The sequence below is a fragment of the Marmota flaviventris genome, chromosome 17 (genome assembly GCF_047511675.1).
Source record: "Marmota flaviventris isolate mMarFla1 chromosome 17, mMarFla1.hap1, whole genome shotgun sequence".
Classification (NCBI taxonomy): Eukaryota; Metazoa; Chordata; class Mammalia; order Rodentia; family Sciuridae; genus Marmota; species Marmota flaviventris.
Window position 1 is genome coordinate 41,652,771 of NC_092514.1, and position 16,865 is coordinate 41,669,635.

Genomic DNA, 16,865 nt, shown 5'->3' on the forward strand with positions numbered 1-16,865 from the left:
TTGTTCATGTTGTCATTGGTGTGTTTATATATAGATAAAGACTGGAAGGAAACATGGAAAAATTAAACACAAATTAAGGTGCATATTTTCTTTCTAAATTAAAATACCAAATTTTTAAATGATTGCCTCTGGAAGACATCATTTTCCTCCTTCTTTCCAAATGCTCTACAATGAGAAGGTGTTATTTGAATGACTTTGGGGAAAAAAAAATTCAAACACACACACCAGAAAAAGCCTGTTTTCTTAATGTTGCCACAACGTTCACTGAGGAATATGCCCTCCCCCAGCCAAGGTGCCTGTGTGGTTCTTCTTTTTCTCCCCACATGATTCCCCCTCATGGCCCTTTTTAGGGGTCTCTCCGCCCCAAAGCCAGAATGTGAATGAAACACTTGGAAAATCCAAGGAAGCTCTGATCCCAGCCTCCTGCCTGACCTCTTAAGGCTCAGAGCTGAGGAGGAAGGAACAACCATTAAGAGTGTAATTCCTACGCTTTCTGTGGGGCAGGAACAGGACTTATGTCATCTCCATTGCTGGATTTTTCTGTGTGTCATACTGCTTGTTCCTATTTCAGTATGTTTGGGGGCAGACATTTCTGCAAATTCCTCTACCATGGAAGGCTCTACCCTGACCCAGTGACAGCCTCCAGCTTGCTCATTTTTTTTTCTCTCTCTGTCTCCCCCATCCCCTCTTCCCTTCACTCACCAGAATTGTCTCCACAGACCAGAGGAACAATGTAGGTGTAAAGAGGAGGGAGAGGGACTGCAGCCTCCATGGGTGGTGCCCAACCCCCCCCCAAAAAAAAAGAAAAAGAAAAACTTTCTTGCTTTTTCTGGAATATGGCAGATCCAGCCTGGGGAGTGGTGGAGCCCACACTGTTGATTAAGTCTGGTTGCGTGTGGATTCAATGTCGACATTCAGGGATTCAAAAGCTGGAATCTCCATAAATCTTTCCCTGAATCCTCTGCTAATCAGTGGAGACTCTAAAAGTGCAGAAAACAAGGACAGATGGAGGCTGGGGTTCCGTAGGAGGGAAGCAGGAGTGCGTTGGAGAGGTGAGACAGCATGGAAGGAGCAGCGGCAGGCGGAGGCAGGAGACCAGGGTTCAGATCCCACCTCTGCTCTCTCTTTGTTGGCAGTTGGCCCCTCAGAGCCTCAGCTTCTCTTCCGCAGCTCAGAGAAGTCACTTAGGATCCCTGTTCCCTTTGGGGGTGAGTGTCTCTTTCGGAGGATGTTTCCTGGCCTGGAAGATCAGGGTCTTGCTGGCTGTGGTGGAGCACAACTGCAATCCCAGCGACTCCAGAAGCTGAGGCAGGAGGTACTCAAGTTCAAGGACAGCGTGGGTAACGTAGTGAGACCCTGTCTCAAAATTTAGAATAATAAAAAATAAAAACAAAAAGGGCAGGGTATATAACTTGGTGGTAAAGCAGCCAGGAACTTGATCCCCAGTACCTCCCGAAATACACACACACACACAATCAGAGTCTTGACGTCATGCCCCCTACCAAAGAAAAGATCAGTCCAACTTTCTAATCCAAAAAATCAAGTCCTGTCTGTCAGGGGCCAAATACCTCTCCAGTCTCATCTCTCACCCTACCTCCATGGCTTTTCTCATTCCAATAACCCTCTTGTCTTTGAAGACTCAGCCCATATCATCTCCCTTAGGAACCCTTCTCCAGTCTCCCACCCACTGATTGATTTAACTGCCCCTTCTCTGGTCTCCTGGAATATTCTGGGCATAACTCCATTAACAACTATTAATTACAACTGAAGTTTATTGTGCCTGGACCTCTACCAGGGCTTTTACCCAGTACCATTTAATTGAATTCAAACCATACCCATGTGAAGGGGCTGTCTTTATCCCCATTTTCCTAGTCAGGACACTGGGCTTGAGGGAGGTGAAGGGTGAACACTGGGGATGAAAACCCAAGGCAGTGTGGTCCCCAAACTGTGCCAGTCTTCTTACATTGTCTGCCCACCCTCCACCCTGAACACAAGAAATGGTGGTTTTCTGTTTAGGGTTGTGTACTTGACCTTCCTTTGACCTATGAATAGAAGTGCAGGGTCTCAGCTCCTTTTGCCTCTATCCCATGCCTGTCATTGTCCCAGGAGGGATTGAGTCCAAATCTCACATTTTCAAATCTATACATTTGAAGTTCCCTTCCTTCCCTTGGGAACCCAGGAAGAGCGTGAATGTACCAGGGATCCTCCTTGGTCTAGACTAGTGTCCCCTCCCACTAATACACATTCATACCCACCTAGGTTTAATCCAGGTAAGGGACCTCTTCTCAGAGTTCATGGTCACATGTGCCAATGTGCCAAGCCCTGGGTCAACCTCCCTCAGGCTTTAACTCATTGAACCTCACAGCCAACTATGAGAAAGATAAGAGTATGATTTCCATTTTACAGATGAGGGAAACTGAGGCTTAGAGGACATCCTAGAAAAGTGGGTGGAGCCAGCAGGGTCACTTGACTCTACAGTCCTTTAGCTTCCCCACTGCCTCCCTTCTGATCTAGACAGGGCCAAACAAGGGAGAATACTAAGAGGACAAGGATTGTGATTCATCTTTCATCACCCATGAGCTGTTGGCCACACCCAGGTAGCATGAAGTCAGTTGTGAAAGGCTGGGCAGGGCAGTCCCTGGCACACAGCAGGTTCCCAGTAACTGTTTATTGGCACAGGTCAGCGGGGCAGAGGTTATCACCTTCATTTTATAGATGAGGAAGTTGCAATCAGAGACAAATAGGAAAGTTGCCCAAGGTTATCCCTGAGTCAGAGGAAGAGTAAAGACTTGAACTCAGAACACTGAGTTCAGAACACAGTAGACCTTGGGTTAAGTAAGAGAAAGGAGGCCACTGCAGGGCTGGGACACTGGGCAGGGCTTTCCCACTCAGATTTTTCAGGCTGACAATTTTTATGGGTCCTGTAAGTCACTGGAACATGTCCTCATCCATCTCTACTCTAATGACCCTAAATCAGGCCTTGTCCCTTTCAGGGAAGTTGGGCTCCAGGTAGTCTAGACTCTGTGACAAGTGACTATTTTATGGTAGCCCAAGACTGGATCTGGGGCTGGGAGATAATGCTGGGAAGGTTAAGACAGGAATGAGGAGCCTTCCACGTGCATGACTCCAATGTCAAAGACGCCAGATAGGTGTATCCCCTGACTATCCACAGCACCATTCTCAGCCTCTGCAGTGCCATCATTAAGATGCATCTGTGAGCAAGTGAATGTCCAAACCACACCCACTTACTCAGAGGGACACCCCCACAGCCTGGCCCAAAAATATACCCAGGGCCCTCCCACCCTCCTCTCCCTTAGCCCCCACCCTGCAGTGCAGTGGATTTTTAAGTGGGTCCAGAAGTTACTGATCAAAGCCCCTTAACTGGGCTGGGGATGTGGCTCAAGCAGTAGCGCGCTTGCCCGGCATGCGTGCGGCCTGGGTTCGATCCTCAGCATCACATACAAACAAAGATGTTGTGTCCGCCAAAAACTAAAAAATAAAATATTAAAATTCTCTCTCTCTCTCCCTCTCTCTTTAAAAAAAAAAAAAAAAAAGCCCCTTAACTCCATCAAATCTCACTCTTGTCAGGCAGTTGACATGGGTCCTAGGGACCTTCTGGATTTTTTTTTTTTTTTTTTTTTTTTTAATGAAGGGAGTAGTACTAGGGCTTTGTGCATGCTAGGTAAGCACTCTATCACTGAGCTACATCCCCAGCCTTTTAAATTTTTATTTTGGGACTAGGTCTCCCTAAATTGCTCAGGCTAGCCTTGAACTTGTGATCCTTCTGCCTCAGTCTCCCGAGTTGCTGGATCACAGAGACAGGCATCACTATGTCCTATGTCCAGCACGGAGTAGTCTTAATTCCCAGGGACAGGCTTCTTTTTTCAGACCTATGAACACAAATTCTCCCCCCGCCCCCAAGAAGCTCCCTAGAAGAAGGTGTGGAATCCTTCCCCTGACTGTTATGCTTCCAGGTTGGAGATTAAATTCTAAAACAGTGTAGAAATTCTAAGCCTGATTTAGACACCCCCTGTAGGATCAAAGCTGCTCTGTGAGGCTGTGTGATCCTGGGCCAGAAGAGTCAGCCATGAATCTAACCAAGGAGGAAGCCCCTATGCCTTGATTGTTCTGGGGAGGTCGATCCCCCTTCAGTAGTCCCTAACCCAGTTCAAAGGCTGGTAGAGACTGGGAGATTGGCAACGGATGGGGAAGTGGCTGGACCAGAGAAACAGGGCTTCCTGTTGATGGAGGGGTCCACTGGCTGATTCCCTGTCCCTCCCACCCTAAGTCTGAGCTTCCTAAACTTCCATGGAAGCCCTCACCACGTGGAGGTGGCTGGGGGGAGGAGGACCACATCTAAGAGAGGACACAAGAGACCACTGCTTGGATAGAGAGGACAACTCCATTTCCCCACATTTTGGAACCTCCTTCAAGGAAAGGAGGACTTTCTCTGGACTCTGGAGATCCTGGCAGAAGGAAAAACTCGGGGTGGATTCAGGCAGACCCTGGTCTCTTCTCTTACCATCTTGTCTATTGGGTTTGGGGGGACCTCAACAGGACCTAGCTCCTCCCTTCTGACACCATCGGTTTCTCCCTCATTGAGTCTCTTTTGCAATTCACTCCTCTCTTCTGTCCCTTTATCCCCTCTCCCAGCTCTGGTCATCAAATAAAGTCCGGCAACAGCAGTTTAGGGACAGCTTTGTTTTATATGGGAAGAAGGGTGTTTGGTCAGCTTAAAAGTTAAATTTCCTGGGGGCGGGGGTGGGGTGGGGGGCTGGGGTTGTGGCTCAGCCCTAGGGCGCTTGCCTAACATATATGAGGCACCGGGTTTGATCCTCAGCACCACATATAAATAAATAAAATACAGGTATTGTGTCTACTTACAAATATATATATATTTAAATTTGCATCCTGGGAGGAAAAAGAGATGATATACAGAGAATCAGCAACCACTGCCTGAGAGACAAGAGAACCTTCCTACTGAGTCACCGATTCAACAAACAGTTTTGCACAGCCTTTAACTCGCCCATCTCTCCGAGGTTATTTCCACCCATCCCTACCCAAGGCATTCCAAATACCCACTTTGAGACCTCTGAGCAATGGTTGGCATCAAAATGATGGTAGTCGGGAATCTGGGGCACTCACCCCCGGTGGATCAAGTACCTTGTGGTGTCGCTTCCCTGTTCTCAAACCTGGGATAGGGAGGGAGCGGAGCAGAAAAGGTGTTGTTTCTGAGCCAGAGGATGTGGAGTGGGTGAGGGGTCCTGGTGCACCCAGCAAAGGGTGACGGGGCGGGGCGGGGGACAGGGGAGAGCGGAAGATTTCAGATCAGAGACTGGACACCGCGAGGGGAGGGAACGACCCGCCAGGGGGAGGAGCCGCCTCCCGACGCCTGCTGTCGGGGCTCCCTCCCGTCGCGGCTCAGCTATAAAACCCTGGGCGGCATGATCGCGACACCCCCCCGACACACACACGCGGGATCCTTGGTGCGCGATCCCGGGCTTGGCAGCTTCTTTGCTCTGGCGCATCATGTGGCTGCTGCTTGGTTTCCTGGCCCTTGCCACTGCCGGGCCCTTGGCTTACGCAGGTGAGCGCGCCTCAGGAAGCCCTCGGGTGGCCCCTTTTGCTCACCTAGCTCTGTTCTGCTTCAGACGCTCGCCGGTACCGGCTGGTGCGCTCCGGCTGCGCATCGTCCCGGGTTGCTTGTGCACGGAGCTGTGTGCACCCGGAGAGGCTAGACTGAAGCCAGATGGGGCCCTGCGCGAGCTCGTGTGCGCACACACGTGTCCGCTGGCCGGTGCCGGGGAGTGTGTGCACGCGTGTGAACTATTGCGGTGTGTGTGCGCGTGGCCCGGCGGCCCACGGCGAGGCGGGTGTATGAGTCTGTGATAGGAAGCTTCCCGGACCCGCCTCGACGCACGCCTCCTTTTCTCACCTTAATCTTCCTTGGTCTGTCCGAGTGTGGCCGTCCATCCTGCCGCAGCTCAATGCTGGGGCTGGCACTGACCCAGGGACAGCAAGTGGGGGTACATTTGGGATCCTGGCGTTCCCCTCTTCCCACCCTGGGTTCTTTGCTCCGAGGATTGTAGGCTTCCCTTTTCTCCCCAATCCCCAGTGCTGGATTTGGATCCCGGCGGGGGTCACCTGGAGACCCGAGGTCCCCGCTGAGCCGGTCTTTCCGGACAAGGTGATTTTCGTTTAAAGATTAATGGTGAGGCCGAGCTCTTAATTATTCGTCTAGGTGGGAGGTAGCAGGAGAGGCGTGTTAATATTTGATAAGGAGCTAAAAGCGCTTTCAGTGGCTGGCACCTGCTCTGCTACCTGTAGCCCTTCACAGGAAGACCTCATCTGCCAGTCCCCAGGCAAGTTACCCCTGGGATGTTTCTTGGGATCCACCCTGGCCAAATCTTCTATGTTCTCTGCTCTTGGAGTCATGGAGTGAGGGGCAAGGGTGTCCTCAGAGGCAGAGAGGGAAAGAGTGTGTGCCCTTTGCGGGAGGGACTTAGCTGGCCGAATGGGTATGGGGATGAGAGGCATCTTGCAGCAACTCCTAGGGCCCCTTCCCTGGGGAGGAGGAAAGAGGAGGCAGAATGTAAAAATAAATTCATTTGTGGAGTTGGGCATTTCAAACCCACTAAGCAATGGGGCTTAGTAGGAAAAATACCTATTTGCATTTAATTTGGGAGCATTGCAGTTGTATGGCCTTGGGTGAGTCATTTAACCTGTTTTCTACTTTGCAAAACGGGGAAAGTAATTCTGATACTAGGTGTTGTTCTAAAGTTTGGAGTAAGGTTATGGTGTGCTTGGTGAAGGACCTTGGAATGTGATAAGTGCTGCCTAGTGATGGTTATGAGGCCAACTGGTCAGAACCTATCTCAGCTGACCCCCCTTGCTCTAACTGGGCTCCCTTTTTTAGCGCAAGTGCTTTCTGAGTGGGACTCATCCCATCAGGGTCTTAAGGCCACAGAGTGACCAGGTTGCACATAGAAATTCCCAGAGATTGCTGCTCCCACAGGTGGGGAAGTAGTTAGTTCAGTGCTGAAGCACTTGCTACACATGTACAAAGCCCTGGGTTGGCTCCCCAGTTCTAAAAAAGAAAAGACCCAACAAACAAACAAAAATCTCAATCAGATATTTCTTCTCCCATTGAGAGAGAGGGAAGAGAGAATATTTGCCCCCATCAGAGCCCCAGACCCCTGGCCAGGAGGTGTTGAGACTTTGCCCAGGACATACTTGGGTTTTGCTGAGCTAGTTTCCAAGATTCCCCCTTCCCTCAGAGAGAGAGAGAGAGAGAGAAAGAGAGAGAGAGGGTGGGGAGAGCAAGGTCCATTAGAGCTTCTTCTGTCATTTCTAAAGAAGGGTGTTGGATAGTAGGTAAGTTAAGGTGGGGGACAGTATTTGAGTGACTAGCAGATGGACTAGGTAAGATCTGGGGCTGGGAGCCAAAACCTGAGTAGGCTGTCTTTTCCCCAGACCCTCTTGCAAGTGTCCTGAGACAGTGGGCTGGTAATTTTCTGCAAGTGTGGCCCTTCCTTTAATGAATACAAACCTGAGCTGATTGGTGCCCTGCCACCTCTGGACTGAAAGCCAGAACCCCACCCTCACTCCATAGACACAGACCTGACCCCTGGCCTTGGTCTCATCACCATTATGTTTTCTTGGCTTCTGCCTCCTGAAGAGGGTAGTTACAAAAGTGTTCAGCCAGGCAGGTCAAAAGTCTCTATGATTAAGAGAGTGGATCAGAGGTCACCACTACAAACCTAAGAGCAGAAGCCAGAGCCTGGGAAAGGCAAATTCTTAAGAAAAGCTAATCCTGGACCAGATGGGCCACCAGAGAGGTTGTGTGGGGCTCTACCCTTCAGAACTGGCTCCCGAGAACTCTGGCTTGGGCATGGTTTCCTGAAATAACTCCTCTTGGTCATCCATCACAGAGGAGGGGCTGGTTCTCCTCCAGAGGCTTCTTCTGCCTCCAAGACTTCTGAGGGGTGGGGATATGACAGGATGATAAGGAGGCGCCTGTCTTGGTGTGAATAACCGCCAGTCCTTCATCTCATAGCACAGGAACCCTGGTAGTAGCACCTTCTGTTGCAGGAGGGGGATGGGGCTCAGAAAAGTGAACTGTGTTTCTTGCAGAGATTAAGCTAAAGGAGGAGCAGGGCTGGAAGGCAGGAAAACAGACTCAGCTCCAGACTCTGCCTACCCAGGGGTGGGGGCAGGGTGCTACTCAGTGTTGAGCAAGTGATTCCTTCCCTGGCACTCCCACCCAACAGAGAGAGAGAGAGAGAGAGAGAGAGAGAGAGAGAGAGAAATGTTATGCCTTCAGGAAGGGGCTTTAGGGGAGGTAGCCAAAGCTCTTGGCAGAGTTGACCCACATGGGGGTTCTCCTGATGCAGCAGCTGGAGGTGGGGGGTTGGACAGAGGGGAAGACACTGCATTTCTTAAAAAAAGGCCATGCCAGCAGGGTAGCTGGAGAACTGGTCCACAGCTGGGAAACTTGAAAACCCAAGCAGCTCTTGGGGGTTGGGTTGGGGGCAGCTTCCTGGGGCGCTCACTCTCCTGGCCTAGAAATTCCCCCACCCCCATCCAGAGTGTGGCTTCCTCCCCACTCTGTCCCCCTTCCAGGGACTCCTTCCCAGGCCTAGATCTTCCAAAAGGAGATGAGCTTGTGGGGGAGCCCAGGCAGGAAGGGAACCGGTATGTGCTCAGAGGCTGAGCAGGGAGCAGTGCTTTTCTTAGGAATTTCCTCATCTCTGAGTTCTTTCCAATTTGCTCCATGTGTCTCCTTTCCTGTCCCTCCTTGGCTTTGGCCATCTGCTCACTGACAGAGGGGGGAAGGCAGGGGGAAGGGACAGACTTGTCCATGGGACTTGATTCAGAACTATACCATCCCTCACACAATTCTCCCCACAGCCCAATGGGGTGGGTGTGTTACTCCCACTTTAGAGATGATAAAACTGAGGCTCAGAGAGATGAAGGAACTTGTTCCTAAACCCACAAGCTCCTGAGCAGCTCAGCCAGAATTCTACTATTAGGTGCAATGCTTTATTCTTCCCCTGGGACGAGTGTGTTTTTCTTTTTTGGTGGGACTAAGGATTGAAGGCAGGGCCATGTATGCTAGGCAAGCAGTCTACCACTGAGCTACATCTCCAGCCCTTTTTATGATTTTATTTTGAGGCAGGGTCTCAATAAGTTGCCAAGTTGAACTGGCGATCCTCCTGCCTCAGCCAACCCGCATCATCCCCTAATTGATGAGATTACATGCGTGTGCTACGACGCCCATTTAAAAAAAAATATATATATATATATATATATTTTAGTTGTTGATGGACCTTTGTTTTATTTATTTATGTTTATGTGGTACTGCAAATCAAACCCAGAGCCTCACACATGCTAGGCAAGCGCTCTACCACTGAGCCACAACCTCAGCCCACCTCACCCTTTTTAAAAGCTTTATTTTTAGAACATTTTTAGGCTTACAGAAAAATTGAGCTGAAGGCGTAGAGGGTTCCCACAGGCCCCCTCTGTCCTGCACATAGCTTCCCTGATTATTCACAACTTGCATCCATATGATCAATGTGTGGGGCAGCATTTCTTCAGACTTACTGGAGTCTTCTATTTTCAGACAATGGTGTGAGGGTTTAACCAAGAATCTCTCTGAACAATACTAGGGGGCATTCCAGGCAGGGCTCGCCCAACCTCCTCCCTCCCCTCCATCAGCCCTGGGATGGCAACTAGCAGCTCCCATTCTCCTCCTCCCTTCTCACCTAAACTTCCTCCCAGGTTCAGGGAGGGAATGAGGGAGGGAGAGGCTGATGACCCTTGGGTGCAGAGGGCTGAGGTAAGCTCCAGGGATGGAGCTGACAGTCACAGGGGGGCCCCTGAGGATGGGGCCCTAGGCAAGATGACCCGGATGAGCAGTCCTTGGGTAGGTTGGGAACATTCCTGGGTTTTCTTATCTTCTCCTTTTCCTGGGCTCTCATGCCCCGCAGGGAACATTCCATACCACCCCAAGGGAATGCTTCAACCCCAGGGACATTGCCTGCCTCTGATCCTCCTGTGTACACACGGAGTTGTGAGCACATGCCCTGGTACAGAGGTCTGTGCTCACAGCTACTCTGACCTAAACACAAACACGCACAGGCCTCATGTTCTTCCTCTCTCTGCCCCAGAGTCACATTGGTGCTACGATGTTCAAGTCAACTGCTCTGCCAGCTGCCTTGGTGAGTACAACCAGTCTTGAGGACAGGCCCTGCTGCATGGTAGAGTCCATTCAAATCAAAATGGAAGTAACTCCTCTGGGGGTTACTTCCTCCAGGGAGGTGAGGAGGATGAGGAGTGACCATAGGCCCCTGTCAGACATCTGTTCCTTCTCAAATACATTCACACTCACATAGAGTGCTTTTGCTGGAACCTCCTGTCACTTTGAGGGTGAGTTCCCTGGGAAATAGGTCAGCAACAGCTGTAAAGAGACAACACAGTGGATCATTGGGGAGTTGGCTCTCTTCCAGTGATACCCTTTCTGGTGGGAGATGGTTCTTGGCTCTTTTTTTTTTTTTTTTTTTTTTGTACTAGGGTGCTTTATGACTGAGCCACACCCACAGCCCTTTTCATTTTTTATTTTGAGACAGAGTCTCCTTAAGGTCACCCAGGCTGGCCTTGAACTTGTGATCCTCCTGCCTCAGCCTCCTGAGTCACTAGGGTTACAGGCACGTTCCATGGTGCCTGGCACTTGGCACTTTTTATTCAAATCCTGACCAGTTTCCCTCGGGTCTGCCATCTTCCTGCCCTGCTGTGTTGAGTGACTGCCAGTGGCACCCCACTTCTTCCCCTGCAAATCTGGGGGTTGATGTCACCAGGGCGTGTGGAGCCAGGCTCCCCTGGGGATTACTTCCTCCCTCTCACTCCTCAGATAATGCTGTGTCATGTTTGAGGTTCCTTTCACGGTGGCTCTTTCAGGAAGCCCCGCTGCACGGCTTCCTAAGTCATCTCCCCTTCAGTGACTTCACTCTTCTAATGCTGCCAGGAAGCAGGTTACCATCAAAGTTCCCACTTTATAGTTGAGAACACCAGAGCTCAGAGAGGGATATGCCCAGCATTTCGAGGTTGTCCCTACCACAGCCACCAGCAGGCAAGCCTGTTCCCACCCTGCACCAAGCCCCTGGAACTGGCCTCCCTGACTTTGCCTGTGTGTGACTGAGGAGGAGGAAGACAGTGGGGTGGGGTGGGCTGAGTGCTGAGTGGAGCACCCCCACTGCAGTGCCCTCCCCATCCCAAGACTTCCCCGCCTATGGGCTGATGGTGGCGCCTAAACTCAGTGATGTGGAGGTGGCCCTGAGTCTCCACCCCCTCCCCCCTGCTCAGGGCCCAACCAGTGGGGTGGAGACTGCCAGAAGAATCACCAGTCCCCTGTCAACATCGTCACCAGGAAGGCGGTGAACTACAACCTGGGACGCTTCTCTTTTTCTGGCTATGATAAAAAGCAAAAGTGGACAGTGGAAAATAATGGGCACACAGGTGGGTCTCAGGGGGGGCTGGATGGAGGTTAGAGGACCGGGACAGGCATAGGTTTCTGTGGCAGGGACCCCCGAGGCCCTGAGGGCTGGGAGGGAAGGGGTGCTCCAGGCCCAGGTCCCCTTTGCTGAGGAGGGGAGGGGCCATCAGAGAGGACTTTCCCAGAGGAGGGACACTGTAGCTGTTTTCAGTCATTTAATCAGACTAGTCTGGGGTGGGGGAGGGACTGTTCCAGGAAGAAGGGACGACCTTTGCAAAGGCATGGAGGCGTGAAGCAAGGTGTTCAGGGAACTGCGAGCTGTAGTTCTGTGTGCATGGAGGACCGAGAATAAAACTAGGAGGGGCGGAGCACGGCCAGGCCGGGTCACCCAGGGCTGAGGAGGTTGGACATTACCCTGACCAGGCCAGGGCATCACAGAGGGGTTGAGGCAGAGGAGAGACCAGGGCAGACTTGCATTTTGGGGCAGTGGGGTATGTGCAGACTAGGGAGAGGGAGGCAGGGAGGCCAGGTAGGCATTCCCCGTAGGGTCTGGGGCTGCATCACCCCATCCAGGCCCAGAACTGGAGCTCAGAAAGTGGGGGAGGTAGGAGAAGGTCCTGTCTGTGTGGAGTTGTCATGGGGGGCTGGGAGAGGCTGAAGGGAGGCTGGTACAGGGATTGGGCCCCTTCCTGTGTCCCCCAGTCATGGTGTCGCTGGGAAATGAGTCCAGGATTTCTGGAGGAGGCCTGGCTGCGCCGTACCGGGCCACGCAGTTTCACCTGCACTGGTCTAAGGAGCTAGACAGGGGCTCGGAGCACAGCCTCGACGGGGAGCGCTTTGCGATGGAGGTGAGGTCTTTTCCCAGTGGGTGCCTCAGCTGGGCTCTGGGTGTGTAACCACGGTGGGCAAGGGGGTGTTCTATCCCCCTCACGGGTCCTCTCTCACCCTTTCCCAGATGCACATAGTACATGAGAAAGAGAGGGGGACAAGGAGCAATGAGAAGGATGGCCAGACTCCTAAAGACCAGACTGCCGTGCTGGCCTTCCTGGTGCAGGTAGGACTCCCATGCCCAGCGCCCAGCGAGCCGGGCATGAGGAGCGGCTGCTTAGAGGCCTGGGGGAGGCAGGCCGATGCCCCCCAAGCCCGAGAGGCACTCAGAGCCTCAGTCCTGGAAGCTGCCTCTCCTCCCCCAGATCAGAATGAGCTGGCAGTCACTAGTGGCTCCCCGGGTCCCCTGCCAAGCCCTCTTCCCTTCTATTTCAGGAGGGGAACAAAACAAACAAGGGTTTCCAGCCCCTGGTGGAGGCTCTGTCCCATATCCCCAAACCTGGTGAGTCTGGATGGGGAAGGAGGGCAGGTGAGAGGAGGGAGCTTCTCCCCACACCGGAAGGGCAGGGGTGGGGGGGCAGCTGGCAGTCAGGGTGAGGTGTATAAGGGTCTCTGACCCCCAACCCCAGAGATGAACACCACGATGAGGGAGAGCAGCCTGCTGGACCTGCTGCCTGAAGAGGAGAAGCTGAGGCGCTACTTCCGCTACCTGGGCTCGCTCACCACGCCAAGCTGCGCTGAGACTGTGGTCTGGACCGTGTTCGAGGAGCCCATCCAGCTCCACAGGGACCAGGTACACAGTACCAGGGCAAGGTGCAGCCTCCCACCGCCCAGCTCCTCAGAAATCATGCTTTGGTTTGTCCCCAGAGGTCCCCTGAGGTGGGGATGCCCAGGGAACGGAAGTCCATTAATTCAATCTTTGGACACTCCATGGAGCAGACAGATGAGGAAGATCCGACCTGTTTCTTTCCCGCACTGAGGGTTGAGTGGAGGCTGTGAAAGGGGATGATCACAAAAGGTTCCCAGAAAAGTCAGTGGGAGTCAACCCTGCTGGTGTCCTAGGGAGAGGTGTCAGCTTGGGGGAGGGCCTGGGGCTGGCGGGTAGTTGCTCAGTGGCAGGAGGAAACAGTTCATTCATTCAGAAACTGGTATCTGAGTCTCCATAGTCTACTAGCCTCTGGGGAGACAGCAGTAAGCCCCAAGGACCCCAATTGCTACTCTGTGGTACTTTTGTTCCACAACATTGATTCTTAAGGTGTGGTCCCTGGACTAGTGACATCAGCACCAGTAGCAATCTGCCAGAAATGCCAGTTCTCAGGCCTTCACCCAGACTGGCTGAATCGGAGATTCTGTGGGGTGGGGCCCATCTGGAGCCCAACAAGCCCCTAGTGGATGTTAATAGATGTCAAGAATGAGAATCCCTGTGCTGCAGTGAATAGTGACGGTGGTAGCAGTGATGGCAAATCCTAGCCCTTCAAAATTGTGAGTTAAAATAATGGAAACTTAGCCCCCTATCAATGCTAGGTAATTTACGTCCCTTGTTTCTTTCATCTTTATGACAAGACAAGCTGGAGAGTTAATGATTCTGAGCATCTTTTTCCTAGTGAGGGCTTAGAGAGGTGAGGTGACTGGCCTGAGGTCACAGAGCAGGGAGTGTGGCTCCACCTGAGCCCTGCCTTCCTTCCACAGATCCTGGCATTCTCCCAGAACTTGTACTACAACAAGGAGCAGACGCTGAAGATGAGTGAGAATGTCAGGCCCCTGCAGCGCCTGGGAGATCGACAGGTGTTCAGGTCCCGGGCTCCAGGACAGCTGCTGGCCTTGCCCCTGCCCACCCTGTTGGTTCCCACACTGACCTGCCTGATGGTTGGCTTCCTCTGGTAACAACTCGGTTCTGGACTTACGACCCCTAACCTTAACCTTTAGAGGACCTGACTTCCGTTCCTTATGCTTCCCAGACTGGACTTTGAAGATGATTTAAAATATGGATATATTTTTGGAGAAACCTTTCTGAAGTCTGTTTGTTAGCTCCGTCCAACAACATATCCCCACCTGTTTCTAGGCAGGAGACTTCAGGCCTAGAGATTTCTTCCCCACAGGTACCATCCATTACCCCCATCCCCTGCCTCTGTGAATTCCCTGTCTACATCCCGCCCGCTTCTACTCTGGCCTCAGAGAGTAGAAGGCACCATGGAACACAAACACACTGAATACTGGTGGAGTTTCAGCCCCATCTGTCCATCTTACAGTTGGAGGATCGGAAACCCAGAAAGGAGAGGCCAGACGGGGGCCACGTATCAGGGCCAGACCTGAGCTGACTGAGGCACCTGGCCAGGTGGTATAGTGTAGGGTAGGGTGGGTCACAGGGAATTCATTTGTTTGCTCAAATATTTCTTGAGCATCTATGTTCTGTGCTCTGGGGATATGGTAGGGAATAAAACAGTCGAAAATACCTGCCCTCCAGAAGTTCACAGTCCAGTGGAGGAGAGACTATAAATAAAACAGACACGTTGCCTAGGACATCAGGAGGCAGTGAGTTCTGCGGAGAAGGGCAAATCGGGGAAGGACAATTGTAGTTTACGAGGGTGTGGGGGAAGGGGCATCAGGAAAATGGGAGGGAGGCCAGGGAAGGAGGCCATCTGGAGACAGCCAGTGTTTAGGCTTTTGAGGGAGGAAGAGAGCCTGTGGGAAGCAGCAGGGAGGCCAGTGGGTGGAGGAGGGGAAAGCAGAGCAGCAGAGCTGGGTGTGGAGGGAGTGGAGTGGCCAGAGCATTGGATTCTTGTAGGATCCTCTAATGCTGGAGCCTCCGAAGAGTGGAGGGTTCGAGCTGTGGGACCTGGTCCGGTTGCATTGTAGAGCTGGCTGTAGAGGGGACAGTGGAGCAGGGGCCAGTGCCCAGGCCAAAGCCCAGAAGCAACACTGGGTCAGCAATGGGATGTGAGGGAAAGAGGAACCTGGATGTGTCAGGGAAGAGTCCCCAAAACAGCACCACCATGGACATTGTATCTTTAGTATTTTTTTTTCACCCTCCTAGAGCCCGATGAGGGAGACCATAGGAGGCAGATGGGGAGGGGTTGGTCCCCAAAACCAGGAGGTAGGAAAGAAGAGACCCACAGGTAGCCTGAGGGGCCCTGGGGTCCTCATTCTGGGCAGGGCTGACTTTTGGAGGACCAAGAGCCTTCACAAGTGGAGAAGGGAAACCAGGCCTTGTGGAGAGATTAGGAGACCCAGGGGCCAGGGCCAGGGCCAGGCTGTGCTGGCTTGGGGTGGGAGTCCCTCTGGAGTGGTTAGTTACTCCCCAGGGAGCAGTTAGTTAGCTACTCCCCAGGCATGCAAGTGAGGAGGACGCATGAGTCCCAAAGGCCTGGCTGGCTATGGACCTAGGGAGGGGAGCCAACTGGAGGGGGTGACCTGTGAGCCTTCTCCCACGGTGACACCCTGAGCCCCTGGCCACCTCCAACTTAACCAGGGGGAGAGAGAAAAGAGCTGCCTCCTTCTTCCCACCTTCTCCTCTCTTTTCCATTTTTGATCAAGAAGAAGTACCCTCCCCCTTCCCAGTGACCACACGGCTGTGGGGGGGTGGCTGTTGTCATGGCAACAGAAGGCAGCCTTTGTCAGCAGGGTGTGTGGGGACGCTGAGATTGTTCTCCTACTGTTCCCATGCAGCCAGTGGGGGGTCCTCCCCAGGCTCCGGACTCTGAGGCCAGAATTGCCCCTCCCTTTGACACCCCCACTCCAGTCTGGTCCCTGTCCTCAGGTTAGCCTCCAGTGAACAGTGTGGCAACAGAACCAGGAAGCCCCAGCTCTTTGCAAGAGACTAGGGGAGCCTTGGCTTTTCCCACCCCCCAGCAGAAGCACAGGACTCTCTCCGGCCCCTGCCCCGGCACCATAATAAAAACCCAGTGAGCAGGAGGCAGAATGGGTGCAGCTTGTGCAGGGCCCAGGGCTCAGGCCACTTCCTCTCCTGTCTTTCCTGTGGCCTTGAGGCCCGGTAGGTGCTGTCAGCCCACGATTCCTAGCAAGTCAGTCTGCCAGCCACCTCAGGAGCGGGCAGCTGGCTGGAGGCGGAGACTGATGGGCACAGCTTCCTGTGACTGTGTGCTCCTGAAGAGCTGTGGCTTCTCAGGAAATTTACTCCCTCTGTGCTGGCCCAATTGCTCACCTTGGAGAAGGTGGCTCTTGGTTTCATGTGCCCAGCCTGGTCTGGGGATAGGGGCTACCAAAGGCCCTTATCCACAAGGGGGGGCAATGTGGCCCCCTGAGTTCTTCTTTTGCTTTCACCCACCCCTTGAGTGACTGTGTTGGTGTGCACACACACACACATGCACACACTTGCCTGCAGCTGCAGTCCTGGGGACAGCAAAGGGCTGATAGCGTCAGCCACAATCTGATTTCTCTGAGGGCTTTTTCTCGTGGTCTTCAGCACAGAATATGAGACACACTGGTTGACTACCAACTACGTGCCCAGCATGGGCCTCACTGTTTCTATTAGAGATTTCTCCAATTGCATGGATGAGGAAACCGAGGCACAGAGAGGGGTCGGGGA

At 52.7% G+C, this 16,865-nt stretch overlaps 1 protein-coding gene and 1 long non-coding RNA gene across 4 annotated transcripts; one reads left to right on the plus strand and one right to left on the minus strand.

The window, feature by feature from the left end:
* On the minus strand, positions 1-5,391 carry LOC114104283 (uncharacterized). Of its 2 annotated transcripts, none has more exons than XR_011705044.1 (3): positions 5,146-5,391; positions 2,256-2,369; positions 1-1,356 (listed from the first exon to the last, which is right to left on the minus strand). It is a non-coding gene; the product is annotated as an uncharacterized lncRNA (long non-coding RNA). The 2 variants fall into 2 exon arrangements; XR_003584817.2 differs by having other exon boundaries at positions 5,164-5,371.
* A 30-nt stretch (positions 5,392-5,421) lies between these two features.
* Positions 5,422-14,324, plus strand: Ca4 (carbonic anhydrase 4). 2 transcript variants are annotated; one of them, XM_027950348.2, is made up of 8 exons: positions 5,422-5,587; positions 10,170-10,220; positions 11,362-11,514; positions 12,194-12,339; positions 12,447-12,545; positions 12,755-12,821; positions 12,949-13,112; positions 14,009-14,324. In XM_027950348.2, the coding sequence occupies exons 1-8, from the start codon at positions 5,530-5,532 to the stop codon at positions 14,201-14,203; spliced, it is 933 nt and encodes a 310-aa protein (XP_027806149.1). In that variant the 5' UTR covers positions 5,422-5,529; the 3' UTR covers positions 14,204-14,324. The 2 variants fall into 2 exon arrangements, with proteins under 2 accessions (XP_027806149.1, XP_071459633.1); XM_071603532.1 differs by lacking the exons at positions 5,422-5,587; positions 10,170-10,220 and adding an exon at positions 11,041-11,128.
* Positions 14,325-16,865: the final 2,541 nt, after the last annotated feature.

Excerpts from the sequence above, each read along its gene's own strand:
- Ca4 (XM_027950348.2), top strand. The coding sequence starts at position 5,530 with ATGTGGCTGCTGCTTGGTTTCCTGGCCCTTGCCACTGCCGGGCCCTTG. Across the intron at positions 11,515-12,193 it reads GGAAAATAATGGGCACACAG|TCATGGTGTCGCTGGGAAAT; the intron begins GTGGGTCTCAGG and ends TGTGTCCCCCAG. Across the intron at positions 12,822-12,948 it reads GTCCCATATCCCCAAACCTG|AGATGAACACCACGATGAGG; the intron begins GTGAGTCTGGAT and ends CCCCAACCCCAG.